The sequence below is a fragment of the Taudactylus pleione genome, unplaced genomic scaffold (genome assembly GCF_031769625.1).
Source record: "Taudactylus pleione unplaced genomic scaffold, aTauple2 ptg000696l, whole genome shotgun sequence".
Lineage (NCBI taxonomy): Eukaryota > Metazoa > Chordata > Amphibia > Anura > Myobatrachidae > Taudactylus > Taudactylus pleione.
The window spans coordinates 627,030-648,555 of record NW_028285098.1 but is presented as its reverse complement, the minus strand read 5'-3'; the positions used below and the strand labels follow the sequence as shown (position 1 = coordinate 648,555).

Below are 21,526 nucleotides of genomic sequence, written 5' to 3'. Positions count from 1 at the left end.
TGGAGGTGACAGGCAGAACCAGAAGGGCCTAGGGCTTAGCCATGTCTACAAGGATGTCCAAACGCTACTTAAATATCAACAGGTTCAAAACTGAGCTCATTATTTTCCCTCCACTATCTCCCTGTACTCTAGGGGTAGCCAACGTGCAGCCCTCCAGCTGCTGTAGAACTAGACATCCCAGCATGCCCTGTCATGGGTTTAGCATGCCCTAACAGCAAAACTGTGGAATGGCATGCAGGGTATGTAGTCCCACAGAGGCTGGAGGGCCGCACGATGCCTACCTGTACAATTCGTGCTGAATCCCGTCATCCTGGCCCTGCGCGGCTTTCCAATGCGTGGAACGGAGGCTCGGGTCACAATGACGCACCGCCCATGTGACTGGTCCGCAGAGCAGCGGATTAGTTACTGTGTACAGATTCCATCGGTAGCGGTATTAGCATAAAGGCGTAGTCGTGGTGGCATTAGTGCCCACCTCTATTACAGGCCCTCAGGGTCCTGGTAATTCTGCACCCTACTCAGTGCGATTAGTGCGGTCACGCTGCATAATGGTCAAGTGCACAGAACTGATCAGGTTATTTTACCTATAACCCAATTCTGCAATGCTTAGACGATCCCACAAGTACAATAAGCCACTTTTGGTGCCCCCCAGGCCCTTAGAAGCCTATTGCACACAGTCTGTCTACCTAACCCCCCTTCCTTCCACTTACTCATCTCAGTTCCAATACTGAGAGGAATGCAGCAATTGGGGAGGGTGTTGGCCAGTGGCCTATGGGTGCGGCTCCCTCCTCTTAAAGTTTTTCCTGTCCTCACTGCTCAGAGACGTCTCCCTCTCACTATAGACAGCAGCCGGTGTGTCTCTGCATCTCTCTCTCACCATGGTAAGTGTATAACTCTCTGCTTCCCTTCCACCGCTGCACAAAGCTCTATTACACTGTTATTGAGGTGGAGAAGTTTCAGGAAGTTCTGTATCTGCAGTCTGGAAGGAGTTACCTATGTTGTATTCTCCTGGTTTCCTCTAATGTGGCAGAATATAAGGTGTTTTCTGGGACTGTATGCCGCCATGTAGTGTAATACACGCAGGTAGTGCTGGTCTTGTAGTTAGTGGCACAGCCTCGCTTGGCCTAGGACCTTCTAGTAGACCGGGAGATACTGAGCTCTTTCATCTAATGCTTATATCTCCATTAATATGCTATAATGATACACAGAAAAGTAAACTGTTACCTGGCAATCCATGTCAGTCTATAACTGCAGGGAGTGGTCTGACTTGTAACAATCACTGCCGGCTAATGCTAGGAGTTTTATGGTGACTGCTGATAACCTTTAATCTCAGAGTCTCTGCAGGCCAGATGGTACTTACCTGTTATTACACAGGTGACTCAATCTAATCTCACCTGGCTTTATACAGGATGGTTATGTGTTACTATAAGCCAGAAGCTGCTTATGCTAGGAAATGTTTTGTGGCCACTTTCATTCACCCTTCTGGGAGGGACAAGGTTAAACATCAAATCTTGTAGCTCATAAAAGTTCCTATTCTTAAGACTATCTAACTGGGTGCGTCACATGCTTCCTGTGACTTCTTCTCTGCCAGCAATGCAAACCCTGCATATTAGGGGGGACGGTGGGGGTTCTATGATCCGTCACAAGGCAGAAAAATGCTACCGGCTGATCCGAAGACCGTCCCTCCGTCTCTGGTCTCCATGTCTGTGGCGTGTAATGTTTACCTGTCTTCTAACCGTACTAAGAAGAAAAAAAAACTATGTAGTGAAGCTGAGGTGCCATGTATTCTGCAAAACTAATGATATAAAATGTTGTGGCGGAAGCTGAGTTATTCTGCTTTACACTCTATGGAACCATTCCGTTTATCTGAAAATAATTTAGATGTTTTGCACTGCACACTACCATATTTCTGTTAGTCCATCCCATACACTCTGATCAAGGATAAAAAACATTGCTTTGCAGGCTGTTCACATGGCACACTGGGCGTGCATTGCTCAGATTGGGGGACATGGCACACTGGGCGTGCATTGCTCAGATTGGGGGACATGGCACACTGGGCGTGCATTGCTCAGATTGGGGGACATGGCACACTGGGCGTGCATTGCTCAGATTGGGGGACATGGCACACTGGGCGTGTATTGCTCAGATTGGGGGACATGGCACACTTGGTGTGTATTGCTCAGATTGGGGGACATGGCACACTTGGTGTGCTTTGCTCAGATTGGGGGACATGGCACACTGGGTGTGTATTGCTCAGATTGGGGGACATGGCACACTTGGTGTGCTTTGCTCAGATTGGGGCACATGGCACACTGGGCGTGTATTGCTCAGATTGGGGGACATGGCACACTGGGCGTGCATTGCTCAGATTGGGGGACATGGCACACTGGGTGTGCTTTGCTCAGATTGGGGGACATGGCACACTGGGTGTGTATTGCTCAGATTGGGGGACATGGCACACTTGGTGTGCTTTGCTCAGATTGGGGCACATGGCACACTGGGCGTGCATTGCTCAGATTGGGGGACATGGCACACTGGGCGTGTATTGCTCAGATTGGGGGACATGGCACACTTGGTGTGCTTTGCTCAGATTGGGGGACATGGCACACTGGGTGTGTATTGCTCAGATTGGGGGACATGGCACACTTGGTGTGCATTGCTCAGATTGGGGGACATGGCACACTGGGCGTGTATTGCTCAGATTGGGGGACATGGCACACTGGGCGTGCATTGCTCAGATTGGGGGACATGGCACACTGGGTGTGCTTTGCTCAGATTGGGGGACATGGCACACTGGGTGTGCTTTGCTCAGATTGGGGGACATGGCACACTGGGTGTGTATTGCTCAGATTGGGGGACATGGCACACTTGGTGTGCATTGCTCAGATTGGGGGACATGGCACACTGGGCGTGCATTGCTCAGATTGGGGGACATGGCACACTGGGCGTGCATTGCTCAGATTGGGGGACATGGCACACTGGGTGTGTATTGCTCAGATTGGGGGACATGGCACACTGGGTGTGTATTGCTCAGATTGGGGGACATGGCACACTGGGTGTGTATTGCTCAGATTGGGGGACATGGCACACTTGGTGTGCTTTGCTCAGATTGGGGCACATGGCACACTTGGCGTGCTTTGCTCAGATTGGGGCACATGTGTATCAGTTATTTGGGTTTTAGACCCAATACTTTCTCATTGCTATTCGCAGCAATAAGAAATTATGTACTGCACAAATGTATCAAAATGCACATCCAGGGACGGGATAAGAAAGGACAGCTGGGCCCAAGCTTGGTAAATCTGACAGCTGAGCAGCCCCCATAGAGACCTGAGCTGTTGGGCTGCGGGGGATATCAGTGATACCTGCTGCAGTCCCTCCTTGTTACATCGGTTGATACTTAATATTGAATGATAAATAGGCTCCTGTATCTGTTATCATAGTTACCATTGCTACCAGTACAGCCCTGCAATCCCCAGTGTAAAGTACCCCTGTCCAGTAATGAAGGCCTTTGCACTGTCTGTGATGGCTTATTATGTAGGAAAGCTCTGTCCCCCGGCCTGGGCGCCGCCTATACTGCAGAACCTGCCTGTGGTGAGCCTGGGCGTGTGTTTGCCTGTCTGGTGTAAGGCTGACATTCCACCAGTGATTCATGGGCCATCGCTAGGGAGACAAACTGGTGTGCTGCATGTGCCCAATACACAAAGTACATGGGTTATCCTGCACTAACATCCGTACGTGTGTGTATACATGACTGACAAGCTGCTGTCTGGCCCAGGCATGTTCTATGTCTCAGATCATGATGCAGCACCCTGCCTCATACCATCATATTATCATCAGAAGGGCAGAAATGACAACTGCTGGTGTGGATGATGATACATCGGGCCTGATCTTGTACACAGACTCCCACCTCCAGCATCTTGCCTCCGCCGCATACGTATAAAAGACTAAATATCGGAAACCTTGGTCGCACATGGAACATCTGAGCTACTCTGTGCTGTCTCAGAATGAGCGTCTCGCCTAAGACACAGGGGCCTCTACAGCTGTGAATGAATTTGCAGAGACTCAGTAGGTAAAGCCCAGAAGTGGTCTCGATACGCCTCGAGCCACCTCCCATTACCTCCCCCAAACGCTGACTACCTGTCGCTCACTTTGTGAATAATTCTCTCCACCTCCCCGTTCCCTGGAGCATATCCCCCTGACCTGACGTCCCCATTACATTGCTATCCAATAACTGTGGTCTAATACTAGGGGGCTGGTTCAGAGTTGAATGCGTGTCGGATGTAATCCCACCTGCACAGCGTCTGCGGATAAAAGCCCACTATCCTGCCAACACGCCTGCATGACGCCCTGCTAACACCCCGTTACGCCCATACAGCCTCAAGTGGCGGCGTGACATGCGTTGCATGTGGCTATGAATTGAGTGTAAATGCGTGTGCTCAGCTCCGGCGTAAGAGCCGCCCGTACTGCTGTCTCCATCATCCACTAAGGGACTAACGCCGCCACTGACTTTCTGAATATTAAGACTCCCATTTGCGGCTGTGCAGATCCGTCTCAGTGCATCATCAGTACGCCATCGCAACCTGCACTAGTCCTATGGCAGGCGCAGTTCTCTATCTGTACATGTACACGTCCAGCGACATGTAAACTTCTGGCCAGCTGCCCCCCATTACCTCTGTACATGGCGCCCAGCGACATGTACACTTCTGGCTAGTTGCCCCCCCCCCCCCCCATTACCTCTGTACATGGCGCCCAGTGACATGTACACTTCTGGCGAGTTGCCCCCCCCCCCCCCATTACCTCTGTACATGGCGCCCAGTGACATGTACACTTCTGGCGAGTTGCCCCCCCCCCCATTACCTCTGTACATGGCGCCCAGTGACATGTACACTTCTGGCTAGTTGCCCCCCCCCCCCATTACCTCTGTACATGGCGCCCAGCGACATGTACACTTCTGGCTAGTTGCCCCCCCCCCCCCCCCCCCCATTACCTCTGTACATGGCGTCCAGCGACATGTACACTTCTGGCTAGTTGCCCTGCCCCCCCCCCCCCCCATTACCTCTGTACATGGCGCCCAGCGACATGTAAACTTCTGGCTAGTTGCCCCCCCCCCATTACCTCTGTACATGGCGCCCAGTGACATGTAAACCTCTGGCTACTTGCCTCCCCCCCCCCCGGGGTGCCTAACCCTCCCTCCTCCGAGCCTAACCCTAACCTCCCCAGGGGGGGTTGTGTGCTTGCCCTAAACCTAACCCTCCGCCCCAGTGGCTGTCTGCTCGCGGCGCCCGGCATCACTTCGATCAGGATGCCAGTGTCTGTGAAATGAGCGGAGTCTACATCTAGACACCGGTCATTTCGCACTCGCCGGGATATGACAGTCGGGAAGCCAGCTGTCGGTGTAATGTCAGCCGGCTTCCTGATTGCATCCTCCTGTGGTCACCATGGTGGCGCATGCGGGGTGAGACATATGGATCTACGTACTAAAAAAGCGATTCAAGTGGAGAGTTAAAGTACCAACCAATCCGCTCCTATCATTTGTTATAAACACAGCCTGTAACATGGCAATTAGGAGCTGATTCATTGGTACTTTATCACTTTTCAAGACTTGGTACATCTCCCCCTCAGATCTATGCGCAGACTTACACCATCGGCCAACTGTGTGCGGCACAGTCTTTGCGTCCCCCTCTGATTAGGCCCTGTGTGTGCAGGACAGCCATGTTTGTATACTACAAAGGTTAGAGTGCCTCCTGTGTTCTGTGTGGGACTGGGTATAAGATACAGTACATGGGATGTATTTTTATTTAAGCTGCATACACACCTAATATACAATGGTCATCCCAATCACCAGATACAGGTGCGTAGGCAGGATCAGTAACTGATAAAAGGCTCATAACGCTCCTGCGATGGTCAGGGTCGGGAGGTCACATCTTATGGGCTGTCTAATATTTGTCGCCGTGACCTCCCAATCCCATAGAAGCCCATACTGTGCTCTGTCTGCGTAGTGAGTACGGGCCGCGCAGGCAGCTGACTTGGGAGCGTTTATCTGATCAGCAGAGGGATGGAATAGGGGTGCACCCAGCTTTACTGCGTGGCTGTGATCTTCCATGGAACACCTATAATACAATCTGGGCAATTGTACGTTTCCCGTATTCTCTGTACAGTTTGGGTTGTTTCAACACTGTTTCCTCATTTAGGCATTACTGGATTTTACACCAATTTTTTTTTACGGTCTACACCCCACAAAAACATGGAAGTTTGACTGTGTGTGAGATCTGCTACATGACACAGCCAGTGTCTGCCAGCAAGCCATGGACAGACGTGTTATCTGTTATGGTGCATGACGTTCCCTGGCGCCACCTCATTGTTCCTCATCCCAGGGTGATTATATAGGGACCCTGCCGCGGGGTGTCGCTATACATAGAGCCTCGCTGACTGCGTTTCTGGGAAAAGCACCATTCTTTTCATGCTCCTTCCTCCCAGGACAGAGCCTGTGGTGTAGATCGCCCAGTTACTATACTTTGTATTTATTAACAGTTGCTTATATAGCGCACCATATTCCGTTGCACTTTACAATTGGAAACAAATAGAACAAAACAGGGTAATATATAGATATCTAGGTAGGAAGGTCCTGCTCGCAAGCTTACAATCTATAGGACTATGTTCTCTCCATGACTTACAGAAGTCATCCCAGAAGAATATACAGTAGTGCATACATGCCAGCTGCCTGCTTCTCCCCACTTTTGGGAGATCCATTCGCTTTGTAGCAGGTAAGTGCATAAGGTGTCGCCGTGATTAGCACTGTTGTCTCGCTGCGCTGGGGTCACGGATTAAATTCCAACCATGGCCCTATCATCTGTGTGGTGTGTGCGTGGTCTTCCTGTGTATGCACAGATTTCATCCCACGTGTATTGGTAGGCTATCTAGCATCTGGCAAACTGTGCGTGTCGGTCCGGTGTGCCAGGGAGTTCAGCTTGTAAGCTCCCCTGGAGAAAACTGCTAATTCTCTGTGCAGCATTACATAAATAATGGACAATAATCTATATGTAACAAAGCTGATGACTATTGTGGTGACTTCTGGGGATTTACTTTGTTGGTTAGAATTCTACGTTCCCTGATCATGCCAATCTAAGTCTTAATATCAGGGGCTGAGGATCTCTTAAAGTGTCAGCGAGGGCGGAGATTCAATGTGAGTGTGGAATGTCCAGAGGCTGGGGCAATAGATGGAACCATGACTTGTAAACTGCACGTGGGCTCATCTGAGTCTTGTTTGTTTTTTTTAGGCAAGTGTCAGGCAGGCTTCTCCGACAGAGATGGAACGTTCCATGGAGAAGATTATCACCGTGTTTCAGAGATATGCCGGCAAAGAGGGCAGCCAGTGCAGCATGAACTACCAAGAGTTTGAGAACTTCATGAAAACGGAACTTGGTTCCTTCACCAAAGTAAGTGCTTGGTGGCTCATTTTTCAATCGGATGCCCATCAGCTACCATGTATGAAGGCAGTTGGGCACATCTGGTATTGGCAAATTCAGGGCCTTTAAAACAGGGTCCCCTTCAGCTCCTGAGTTGTGCCCATGAGCCGCCATGGACATTTGGCCTCTGTACCAATGTGTGGGCAGATATACATTCCCTCTAACGTGTAAAAGCTGTAATGTTTTACCACCATAAGAGATTTTCTAGTCTTCAGTCTATAGTTTCTGCTGTGCTTTCAGTCTCTCTCCTTTCACCCATGAAATAATGTCCCGTCGTTGATATCCCCCAGAACCAGAAGGACCCGAACATCCTGAAGAAGATGATGAATTCTGTGGATGGAGCGGTTGACGGGAAGCAAGATCGGGAGTTGGATTTCCAGGAGTTCTTGAACCTCATTGGTGGGATGATGGTGGCTTGTCATGATGCCTTGTCCAAGTGCCCACCAGGAAAAAAGGTATTTTCTTATAGCGCGCGGCCTCGATGCCCGGGCTCTCTGATAATAGAACATTTCTGTGTTTACTTGGCTCAAACAAGTCTGTTGCTGGGCGATAATTGTGTTTTGGAAGTGAGTCATATCGGTTTCCTAACGCTGCCAGATCATCAGGAACTGTCTAAGAGTCAACATCCTGGCTCCCGAGCAGAAGTGATTTGAAGGGACATGCACTAATGTTACAGGCACATCGGTCTCTCCTGCCACCCACCCCGGGCTTAAAGTGCCGCTTACAGTCTGTATATTACACTTCCCAGGTCCACAGTATAGATCTGTACATATTACAGGCATGCTGCCAATGTCATTCATTCCCTATACGTCTGCTTTACCTGCTGCATAATGTAGCTGTCCCCTGCGTACTGGGATCTATCCATAGTGTGATTATACAGCGACCTGTGTACAGTATAGATCTGTACATATTACAGGCATGCTGCCAATGGCATTCATTCCCTATACGTCTGCTTTATCTGCTGCATAATGTAGCTGTCCCCTGCGTACTGGGATCTATCCATAGTGTGATTATACAGTGACCTGTGTACAGTATAGATCTGTACATATTACAGGCATGCTGCCAATGGCATTCATTCCCTATACGTCTGCTTTATCTGCTGCATAATGTAGCTGTCCCCTGCGTACTGGGATCTATCCATAGTGTGATTATACAGTGACCTGTGTACAGTATAGATCTGTACATATTACAGGCATGCTGCCAATGGCATTCATTCCCTATACGTCTGCTTTATCTGCTGCATAATGTAGCTGTCCCCTGCGTACTGGGATCTATCCATAGCGTGATTATACAGTGACCTGTGTACAGTATAGATCTGTACATATTACAGGCATGCTGCCAATGGCATTCATTCCCTATACGTCTGCTTTATCTGCTGCATAATGTAGCTGTCCCCTGCGTACTGGGATCTATCCATAGTGTGATTATACAGTGACCTGTGTACAGTATAGATCTGTACATATTACAGGCATGCTGCCAATGGCATTCATTCCCTATACGTCTGCTTTATCTGCTGCATAATGTAGCTGTCCCCTGCGTACTGGGATCTATCCATAGTGTGATTATACAGTGACCTGTGTACAGTATAGATCTGTACATATTACAGGCATGCTGCCAATGGCATTCATTCCCTATACGTCTGCTTTATCTGCTGCATAATGTAGCTGTCCCCTGCGTACTGGGATCTATCCATAGTGTGATTATACAGTGACCTGTGTACAGTATAGATCTGTACATATTACAGGCATGCTGCCAATGGCATTCATTCCCTATACGTCTGCTTTATCTGCTGCATAATGTAGCTGTCCCCTGCGTACTGGGATCTATCCATAGTGTGATTATACAGTGACCTGTGTACAGTATAGATCTGTACATATTACAGGCATGCTGCCAATGGCATTCATTCCCTATACGTCTGCTTTATCTGCTGCATAATGTAGCTGTCCCCTGCGTACTGGGATCTATCCATAGTGTGATTATACAGTGACCTGTGTACAGTATAGATCTGTACATATTACAGGCATGCTGCCAATGGCATTCATTCCCTATACGTCTGCTTTATCTGCTGCATAATGTAGCTGTCCCCTGCGTACTGGGATCTATCCATAGTGTGATTATACAGTGACCTGTGTACAGTATAGATCTGTACATATTACAGGCATGCTGCCAATGGCATTCATTCCCTATACGTCTGCTTTATCTGCTGCATAATGTAGCTGTCCCCTGCGTACTGGGATCTATCCATAGTGTGATTATACAGTGACCTGTGTACAGTATAGATCTGTACATATTACAGGCATGCTGCCAATGGCATTCATTCCCTATACGTCTGCTTTATCTGCTGCATAATGTAGCTGTCCCCTGCGTACTGGGATCTATCCATAGTGTGATTATACAGTGACCTGTGTACAGTATAGATCTGTACATATTACAGGCATGCTGCCAATGGCATTCATTCCCTATACGTCTGCTTTATCTGCTGCATAATGTAGCTGTCCCCTGCGTACTGGGATCTATCCATAGTGTGATTATACAGCGACCTGTGTACAGTATAGATCTGTACATATTACAGGCATGCTGCCAATGGCATTCATTCCCTATACGTCTGCTTTATCTGCTGCATAATGTAGCTGTCCCCTGCGTACTGGGATCTATCCATAGCGTGATTATACAGTGACCTGTGTACAGTATAGATCTGTACATATTACAGGCATGCTGCCAATGGCATTCATTCCCTATACGTCTGCTTTATCTGCTGCATAATGTAGCTGTCCCCTGCGTACTGGGATCTATCCATAGTGTGATTATACAGCGACCTGTGTACAGTATAGATCTGTACATATTACAGGCATGCTGCCAATGGCATTCATTCCCTATACGTCTGCTTTATCTGCTGCATAATGTAGCTGTCCCCTGCGTACTGGGATCTATCCATAGTGTGATTATACAGCGACCTGTGTACAGTATAGATCTGTACATATTACAGGCATGCTGCCAATGGCATTCATTCCCTATACGTCTGCTTTATCTGCTGCATAATGTAGCTGTCCCCTGCGTACTGGGATCTATCCATAGTGTGATTATACAGTGACCTGTGTACAGTATAGATCTGTACATATTACAGGCATGCTGCCAATGGCATTCATTCCCTATACGTCTGCTTTATCTGCTGCATAATGTAGCTGTCCCCTGCGTACTGGGATCTATCCATAGTGTGATTATACAGCGACCTGTGTACAGTATAGATCTGTACATATTACAGGCATGCTGCCAATGGCATTCATTCCCTATACGTCTGCTTTACCTGCTGCATAATGTAGCTGTCCCCTGCGTACTGGGATCTATCCATAGTGTGATTATACAGTGACCTGTGTACAGTATAGATCTGTACATATTACAGGCATGCTGCCAATGTCATTCATTCCCTATACGTCTGCTTTATCTGCTGCATAATGTAGCTGTCCCCTGCGTACTGGGATCTATCCATAGTGTGATTATACAGCGACCTGTGTACAGTATAGATCTGTACATATTACAGGCATGCTGCCAATGGCATTCATTCCCTATACGTCTGCTTTATCTGCTGCATAATGTAGCTGTCCCCTGCGTACTGGGATCTATCCATAGTGTGATTATACAGCGACCTGTGTACAGTATAGATCTGTACATATTACAGGCATGCTGCCAATGGCATTCATTCCCTATACGTCTGCTTTATCTGCTGCATAATGTAGCTGTCCCCTGCGTACTGGGATCTATCCATAGTGTGATTATACAGCGACCTGTGTACAGTATAGATCTGTACATATTACAGGCATGCTGCCAATGGCATTCATTCCCTATACGTCTGCTTTACCTGCTGCATAATGTAGCTGTCCCCTGCGTACTGGGATCTATCCATAGTGTGATTATACAGTGACCTGTGTACAGTATAGATCTGTACATATTACAGGCATGCTGCCAATGTCATTCATTCCCTATACGTCTGCTTTATCTGCTGCATAATGTAGCTGTCCCCTGCGTACTGGGATCTATCCATAGTGTGATTATACAGTGACCTGTGTACAGTATAGATCTGTACATATTACAGGCATGCTGCCAATGGCATTCATTCCCTATACGTCTGCTTTATCTGCTGCATAATGTAGCTGTCCCCTGCGTACTGGGATCTATCCATAGTGTGATTATACAGCGACCTGTGTACAGTATAGATCTGTACATATTACAGGCATGCTGCCAATGGCATTCATTCCCTATACGTCTGCTTTATCTGCTGCATAATGTAGCTGTCCCCTGCGTACTGGGATCTATCCATAGTGTGATTATACAGCGACCTGTGTACAGTATAGATCTGTACATATTACAGGCATGCTGCCAATGGCATTCATTCCCTATACGTCTGCTTTATCTGCTGCATAATGTAGCTGTCCCCTGCGTACTGGGATCTATCCATAGCGTGATTATACAGTGACCTGTGTACAGTATAGATCTGTACATATTACAGGCATGCTGCCAATGGCATTCATTCCCTATACGTCTGCTTTATCTGCTGCATAATGTAGCTGTCCCCTGCGTACTGGGATCTATCCATAGTGTGATTATACAGCGACCTGTGTACAGTATAGATCTGTACATATTACAGGCATGCTGCCAATGGCATTCATTCCCTATACGTCTGCTTTATCTGCTGCATAATGTAGCTGTCCCCTGCGTACTGGGATCTATCCATAGCGTGATTATACAGTGACCTGTGTACAGTATAGATCTGTACATATTACAGGCATGCTGCCAATGGCATTCATTCCCTATACGTCTGCTTTATCTGCTGCATAATGTAGCTGTCCCCTGCGTACTGGGATCTATCCATAGTGTGATTATACAGTGACCTGTGTACAGTATAGATCTGTACATATTACAGGCATGCTGCCAATGGCATTCATTCCCTATACGTCTGCTTTACCTGCTGCATAATGTAGCTGTCCCCTGCGTACTGGGATCTATCCATAGTGTGATTATACAGCGACCTGTGTACAGTATAGATCTGTACATATTACAGGCATGCTGCCAATGGCATTCATTCCCTATACGTCTGCTTTATCTGCTGCATAATGTAGCTGTCCCCTGCGTACTGGGATCTATCCATAGCGTGATTATACAGTGACCTGTGTACAGTATAGATCTGTACATATTACAGGCATGCTGCCAATGGCATTCATTCCCTCCCTATACGTCTGCTTTACCTGCTGCATAATGTAGCTGTCCCCTGCGTACTGGGATCTATCCATAGTGTGATTATACAGCGACCTGTGTACAGTATAGATCTGTACATATTACAGGCATGCTGCCAATGGCATTCATTCCCTATACGTCTGCTTTATCTGCTGCATAATGTAGCTGTCCCCTGCGTACTGGGATCTATCCATAGCGTGATTATACAGCGACCTGTGTACAGTATAGATCTGTACATATTACAGGCATGCTGCCAATGGCATTCATTCCCTATACGTCTGCTTTACCTGCTGCATAATGTAGCTGTCCCCTGCGTACTGGGATCTATCCATAGTGTGATTATACAGCGACCTGTGTACAGTATAGATCTGTACATATTACAGGCATGCTGCCAATGGCATTCATTCCCTATACGTCTGCTTTATCTGCTGCATAATGTAGCTGTCCCCTGCGTACTGGGATCTATCCATAGTCGTGATTATACAGCGACCTGTGTACAGTATAGATCTGTACATATTACAGGCATGCTGCCAATGGCATTCATTCCCTATACGTCTGCTTTATCTGCTGCATAATGTAGCTGTCCCCTGCGTACTGGGATCTATCCATAGTGTGATTATACAGCGACCTGTGTACAGTATAGATCTGTACATATTACAGGCATGCTGCCAATGGCATTCATTCCCTATACAGTCTGCTTTATCTGCTGCATAATGTAGCTGTCCCCTGCGTACTGGGATCTATCCATAGTGTGATTATACAGCGACCTGTGTACAGTATAGATCTGTACATATTACAGGCATGCTGCCAATGGCATTCATTCCCTATACGTCTGCTTTATCTGCTGCATAATGTAGCTGTCCCTGCGTACTGGGATCTATCCATAGCTGTGATTATACAGGACCTGTGTACAGTATAGATCTGTACATATTACAGGCATGCTGCCAATGGCATTCATTCCCTATACGTCTGCTTTATCTGCTGCATAATGTAGCTGTCCCTCTGCGTACTGGGATCTATCCATAGTGTGATTATACAGCGACCTGTGTACAGTATAGATCTGTACATATTACAGGCATGCTGCCAATGGCATTCATTCCCTATACGTCTGCTTTATCTGCTGCATAATGTAGCTGTCCCCTGCGTACTGGGATCTATCCATAGTGTGATTATACAGCGACCTGTGTACAGTATAGATCTGTACATATTACAGGCATGCTGCCAATGGCATTCATTCCCTATACGTCTGCTTTATCTGCTGCATAATGTAGCTGTCCCCTGCGTACTGGGATCTATCCATAGTGTGATTATACAGCGACCTGTGTACAGTATAGATCTGTACATATTACAGGCATGCTGCCAATGGCATTCATTCCCTATACGTCTGCTTTATCTGCTGCATAATGTAGCTGTCCCCTGCGTACTGGATCTATCCATAGTGTGATTATACAGTGACCTGTGTACAGTATAGATCTGTACATATTACAGGCATGCTGCCAATGGCATTCATTCCCTATACGTCTGCTTTATCTGCTGCATAATGTAGCTGTCCCCTGCGTACTGGGATCTATCCATAGTGTGATTATACAGCGACCTGTGTACAGTATAGATCTGTACATATTACAGGCATGCTGCCAATGGCATTCATTCCCTATACGTCTGCTTTATCTGCTGCATAATGTAGCTGTCCCCTGCGTACTGGGATCTATCCATAGTGTGATTATACAGCTGACCTGTGTACAGTATAGATCTGTACATATTACAGGCATGCTGCCAATGGCATTCATTCCCTATACGTCTGCTTTATCTGCTGCATAATGTAGCTGTCCCCTGCGTACTGGGATCTATCCATAGTGTGATTATACAGCGACCTGTGTACAGTATAGATCTGTACATATTACAGGCATGCTGCCAATGGCATTCATTCCCTATACGTCTGCTTTATCTGCTGCATAATGTAGCTGTCCCCTGCGTACTGGGATCTATCCATAGTGTGATTATACAGCGACCTGTGTACAGTATAGATCTGTACATATTACAGGCATGCTGCCAATGGCATTCATTCCCTATACGTCTGCTTTATCTGCTGCATAATGTAGCTGTCCCCTGCGTACTGGGATCTATCCATAGTGTGATTATACAGTGACCTGTGTACAGTATAGATCTGTACATATTACAGGCATGCTGCCAATGGCATTCATTCCCTATACGTCTGCTTTATCTGCTGCATAATGTAGCTGTCCCCTGCGTACTGGGATCTATCCATAGTGTGATTATACAGCGACCTGTGTACAGTATAGATCTGTACATATTACAGGCATGCTGCCAATGGCATTCATTCCCTATACGTCTGCTTTATCTGCTGCATAATGTAGCTGTCCCCTGCGTACTGGGATCTATCCATAGTGTGATTATACAGTGACCTGTGTACAGTATAGATCTGTACATATTACAGGCATGCTGCCAATGGCATTCATTCCCTATACGTCTGCTTTATCTGCTGCATAATGTAGCTGTCCCTGCGTACTTGGATCTATCCATAGTGTGATTATACAGTGACCTGTGTTACACGTATAGATCTGTACATATTACAGGCATGCTGCCAATGGTGCATTTCCCTATACGTCTGCTTTATCTGCTGCATAATGTAGCTGTCCCCTGCGTACTGGGATCTATCCATAGCGTGATTATACAGTGACCTGTGTACAGTATAGATCTGTACATATTACAGGCATGCTGCCAATGGCATTCATTCCCTATACGTCTGCTTTATCTGCTGCATAATGTAGCTGTCCCCTGCGTACTGGGATCTATCCATAGTGTGATTATACAGCGACCTGTGTACAGTATAGATCTGTACATATTACAGGCATGCTGCCAATGGCATTCATTCCCTATACGTCTGCTTTATCTGCTGCATAATGTAGCTGTCCCCTGCGTACTGGGATCTATCCATAGTGTGATTATACAGCGACCTGTGTACAGTATAGATCTGTACATATTACAGGCATGCTGCCAATGGCATTCATTCCCTATACGTCTGCTTTATCTGCTGCATAATGTAGCTGTCCCCTGCGTACTGGGATCTATCCATAGTGTGATTATACAGCGACCTGTGTACAGTATAGATCTGTACATATTACAGGCATGCTGCCAATGGCATTCATTCCCTATACGTCTGCTTTATCTGCTGCATAATGTAGCTGTCCCCTGCGTACTGGGATCTATCCATAGTGTGATTATACAGTGACCTGTGTACAGTATAGATCTGTACATATTACAGGCATGCTGCCAATGGCATTCATTCCCTATACGTCTGCTTTACCTGCTGCATAATGTAGCTGTCCCCTGCGTACTGGGATCTATCCATAGTGTGATTATACAGCGACCTGTGTACAGTATAGATCTGTACATATTACAGGCATGCTGCCAATGGCATTCATTCCCTATACGTCTGCTTTATCTGCTGCATAATGTAGCTGTCCCCTGCGTACTGGGATCTATCCATAGTGTGATTATACATTGACCTGTGTACAGTATAGATCTGTACATATTACAGGCATGCTGCCAATGGCATTCATTCCCTATACGTCTGCTTTACCTGCTGCATAATGTAGCTGTCCCCTGCGTACTGGGATCTATCCATAGTGTGATTATACAGTGACCTGTGTACAGTATAGATCTGTACATATTACAGGCATGCTGCCAATGGCATTCATTCCCTATACGTCTGCTTTACCTGCTGCATAATGTAGCTGTCCCCTGCGTACTGGGATCTATCCATAGTGTGATTATACAGCGACCTGTGTACAGTATAGATCTGTACATATTACAGGCATGCTGCCAATGGCATTCATTCCCTATACGTCTGCTTTACCTGCTGCATAATGTAGCTGTCCCCTGCGTACTGGGATCTATCCATAGTGTGATTATACAGTGACCTGTGTACAGTATAGATCTGTACATATTACAGGCATGCTGCCAATGGCATTCATTCCCTATACGTCTGCTTTATCTGCTGCATAATGTAGCTGTCCCCTGCGTACTGGGATCTATCCATAGTGTGATTATACAGTGACCTGTGTACAGTATAGATCTGTACATATTACAGGCATGCTGCCAATGGCATTCATTCCCTATACGTCTGCTTTACCTGCTGCATAATGTAGCTGTCCCCTGCGTACTGGGATCTATCCATAGTGTGATTATACAGCGACCTGTGTACAGTATAGATCTGTACATATTACAGGCATGCTGCCAATGGCATTCATTCCCTATACGTCTGCTTTATCTGCTGCATAATGTAGCTGTCCCCTGCGTACTGGGATCTATCCATAGCGTGATTATACAGTGACCTGTGTACAGTATAGATCTGTACATATTACAGGCATGCTGCCAATGGCATTCATTCCCTATACGTCTGCTTTATCTGCTGCATAATGTAGCTGTCCCCTGCGTACTGGGATCTATCCATAGTGTGATTATACAGTGACCTGTGTACAGTATAGATCTGTACATATTACAGGCATGCTGCCAATGGCATTCATTCCCTATACGTCTGCTTTATCTGCTGCATAATGTAGCTGTCCCCTGCGTACTGGGATCTATCCATAGTGTGATTATACAGTGACCTGTGTACAGTATAGATCTGTACATATTACAGGCATGCTGCCAATGGCATTCATTCCCTATACGTCTGCTTTATCTGCTGCATAATGTAGCTGTCCCCTGCGTACTGGGATCTATCCATAGTGTGATTATACAGTGACCTGTGTACAGTATAGATCTGTACATATTACAGGCATGCTGCCAATGGCATTCATTCCCTATACGTCTGCTTTATCTGCTGCATAATGTAGCTGTCCCCTGCGTACTGGGATCTATCCATAGTGTGATTATACAGTGACCTGTGTACAGTATAGATCTGTACATATTACAGGCATGCTGCCAATGGCATTCATTCCCTATACGTCTGCTTTATCTGCTGCATAATGTAGCTGTCCCCTGCGTACTGGGATCTATCCATAGTGTGATTATACAGTGACCTGTGTACAGTATAGATCTGTACATATTACAGGCATGCTGCCAATGGCATTCATTCCCTATACGTCTGCTTTATCTGCTGCATAATGTAGCTGTCCCCTGCGTACTGGGATCTATCCATAGTGTGATTATACAGTGACCTGTGTACAGTATAGATCTGTACATATTACAGGCATGCTGCCAATGGCATTCATTCCCTATACGTCTGCTTTATCTGCTGCATAATGTAGCTGTCCCCTGCGTACTGGGATCTATCCATAGTGTGATTATACAGTGACCTGTGTACAGTATAGATCTGTACATATTACAGGCATGCTGCCAATGGCATTCATTCCCTATACGTCTGCTTTATCTGCTGCATAATGTAGCTGTCCCCTGCGTACTGGGATCTATCCATAGTGTGATTATACAGTGACCTGTGTACAGTATAGATCTGTACATATTACAGGCATGCTGCCAATGGCATTCATTCCCTATACGTCTGCTTTATCTGCTGCATAATGTAGCTGTCCCCTGCGTACTGGGATCTATCCATAGTGTGATTATACAGTGACCTGTGTACAGTATAGATCTGTACATATTACAGGCATGCTGCCAATGGCATTCATTCCCTATACGTCTGCTTTATCTGCTGCATAATGTAGCTGTCCCCTGCGTACTGGGATCTATCCATAGTGTGATTATACAGTGACCTGTGTACAGTATAGATCTGTACATATTACAGGCATGCTGCCAATGGCATTCATTCCCTATACGTCTGCTTTATCTGCTGCATAATGTAGCTGTCCCCTGCGTACTGGGATCTATCCATAGTGTGATTATACAGTGACCTGTGTACAGTATAGATCTGTACATATTACAGGCATGCTGCCAATGGCATTCATTCCCTATACGTCTGCTTTATCTGCTGCATAATGTAGCTGTCCCCTGCGTACTGGGATCTATCCATAGTGTGATTATACAGTGACCTGTGTACAGTATAGATCTGTACATATTACAGGCATGCTGCCAATGGCATTCATTCCCTATACGTCTGCTTTATCTGCTGCATAATGTAGCTGTCCCCTGCGTACTGGGATCTATCCATAGTGTGATTATACAGTGACCTGTGTACAGTATAGATCTGTACATATTACAGGCATGCTGCCAATGGCATTCATTCCCTATACGTCTGCTTTATCTGCTGCATAATGTAGCTGTCCCCTGCGTACTGGGATCTATCCATAGTGTGATTATACAGCGACCTGTGTACAGTATAGATCTGGCTGCTGTCCCACCACATCCTCTCTGATCTTTCACAATTTATTTTCAAAACGTGGTTCCGAAGTAGAATTAACACTGCCCAAAAAATGGAACAGTAAATCTAAAATGTAATATAAAGGGTCAGCTGCCTGACTTACTGGCACGCCTAATAACCTCATTTACCCTCCCCGGTAGCTGGGGTTGGGGGATCAGGGTCGCAGCTTGCGCTTCATGCAGTGCAGGAAAGGGTTAATGGCCGTTCCACCTATTTCTGAATAATGCTCACCCCTCCTTTCTGGGCTACAGATGGAAACAAGGGTGTGCAGATGGAAAGAGAAGAGAAGCTGATACATGGGTAATGGAATACAGAGCCTGTAACATGCAGCTGGAATGTCAGGAATAACACCCCCCCACCCCCCCTTTGCAGAAGCGACACACTGGGGGTGCAATTATTGAGTAAGACATTGGGGAAGACTTATCAAACCTTGTAAAGAGTCCAGGTGGGGAAGCTGCCCATAGCAACCAAATGAGATTCTGGCTGTTATAGAATGTACTGGGTAAAAGATTGGTTGCTGTGAGCAGCGCCTCCACTTGTCCTGTGTAGTAGGTTTGATGCACCTCCCCCTGTATAAGAGTTGGTCTGTGTGAGCAGGACGCCCATTAGAAATGTCAGTGGGCGTGGCAACACCATGTTGGAACCTTTGTGGCTCCACCCATAGTAACGAGGGTGACCCTGGAACGGGCATGTAATGTGTTGTGGAGTGTGGCCACCATAGTATTACCCCTCAGTCATCCTAGGACTATATGACACTGAGTCTGGGGAAGCTATGTTCTATAGCACCGTGGTCCTTCCATCCTGTAATACGCAGAGTTGGTGGCACCTGGATGTCTGGTTGTTGGTCTAACAAAGGTTTTACATACTGCTGTCTCCCCCACAGAACCCACCCCCTGCTACTCCCCCCACAGAGATGGAGACCGCCATGGAGAGCATTATTCGCACCTTCCAGCACTTTGCCGGTAAAAAAGGAGACAAGAACCAGATGAACTACACAGAGTTTGAAGCTTTCATGAACTCAGAGCTGAAATCTTTCACAACTGTAAGTGCTCAATGTGGGGGGTCGGGGGGGCTCAATGTGGGGGGTCGGGGGGGCTCAATGTGGGGGGCTCAATGTGAGGGGTCACAGGCTAGCTGTGAAGTAAGCCGTATTCTTGTTTCCCAAACTCTACCATTACAGTCTTTAGTTTTATGAAGCTTGCAAAACTAAAAAACTTTTTACACGTTGTCATTATGGGGTACTGTGTGTAGAATTTTGAGGGCAAAAATTAATTTATTCCATTTTGGAATTAGGCTGTAACATAACAAAATGTGGAAAAGTGAAGTGCTGTGAATACTTTCCGGATGCACTGTACATTTCATAAGATGGTAAGAATGGTACAGGGAGAAAGACGGTGACCATTTTTGTTACCACCTACAGGCAGCATCATGGCTGGCAATGCCTTGTCCCTGTGCTGAAATAAATCCATACATTACAGAACCTCTAAGAATCAACCTCGCAGACCTTATAGGTGTCTGGTTTAGATAAATCCTGTATTGCTGTAATTTAGCATCAAAGTGACCCCTTGCTCTGCTTCCTAGTGGTACTGTATATCCCTTTCTATTGGTGCAATATAGAACCCCCATGCTGCACTGTTATTTCTGTATATATTTCATGCAGAGGAGCTGTAGGAATAATGATGTGATACCTTTTATATCACAGACAGGATGGAATGTTATGGAAGCTGAGTACTGTTACATGCAGCAATGGGAGAATAACGCCATTATAGCTACAGTCTCCTTCATTGTTTGTGCTACTAACAGATCCCAATGTGCTGCTGTTATATTTCCCTTTTCTGACCCCCCCCCCCCCCCCCCTCCCCAGAACCAGAAGGACCCGAACATTGTGCGCAAGCTGATGGAATCGGTGGATGGAGCATGTGATGGGAAGAGTGACAAGGAGCTGAACTTCCAGGAGTTCATGAACCTGATTGGTGGAATCATGACGGCCTGTCACCAAGCTCTGATGAGCCACCTGAAGAAGGCCTGAGACGCTGGGCGTGCGGCCTGGACTTTGCTGACATTCCTCAGATTTCAGATGTGAATTGTGACAGTTTTTTATGTTGTTTTGTTGTAATAAAATAAAAAAGACCAAACCCCTTTTGTGCTTGTCCTGGTGGTTGGGTAGAATAAGGTGTGAAGATTGCTTGCAATGGAACAACGACTTGTTGTCCTCCCAGGGCCTCGGATGTAGGTGGGAGAAGCTTTTCACCAAGGTCTCTCCTCCAGGACTGATCTGAAGAGCCCTCGTCCGATGCCTGTACCAGGAGATGACTTTGTACTTCTTAAGCAGGAACACACCATACAATGGTGCGACCCACGCGCGCCATACACACTGCACGATTCGTGTACGATGGCGAGAGGTATGGTTACATGCTGCATGCAACTGCTTGACAGCAGATGGGACGATGCGATTAACAACCATCATGAAAGATGGGTGTACACACTAAATGAT

General features: G+C 46.7%; 1 protein-coding gene across 1 annotated transcript; it reads left to right on the top strand.

The window, feature by feature from the left end:
* The first annotated feature begins 771 nt into the window (after nt 1-771).
* LOC148477722 (uncharacterized) lies at nt 772-21,174 on the top strand. The gene is made up of 5 exons (XM_088456281.1): nt 772-878; nt 7,275-7,433; nt 7,754-7,918; nt 19,916-20,074; nt 20,897-21,174. Exons 1-5 carry the CDS (start codon nt 876-878, stop codon nt 21,059-21,061), a joined length of 651 nt encoding a protein of 216 aa, XP_088312407.1. The 5' UTR covers nt 772-875; the 3' UTR covers nt 21,062-21,174.
* The last annotated feature ends 352 nt before the right edge of the window (nt 21,175-21,526 follow it).

What these genes read in the sequence shown, in the direction of transcription:
- LOC148477722 (XM_088456281.1), top strand. An exon ending in AACTTGGTTCCTTCACCAAA is followed by an intron (nt 7,434 to 7,753) that starts GTAAGTGCTTGG and finishes GATATCCCCCAG; the next exon opens with AACCAGAAGGACCCGAACAT. An exon ending in AGCTGAAATCTTTCACAACT is followed by an intron (nt 20,075 to 20,896) that starts GTAAGTGCTCAA and finishes CCCCCTCCCCAG; the next exon opens with AACCAGAAGGACCCGAACAT.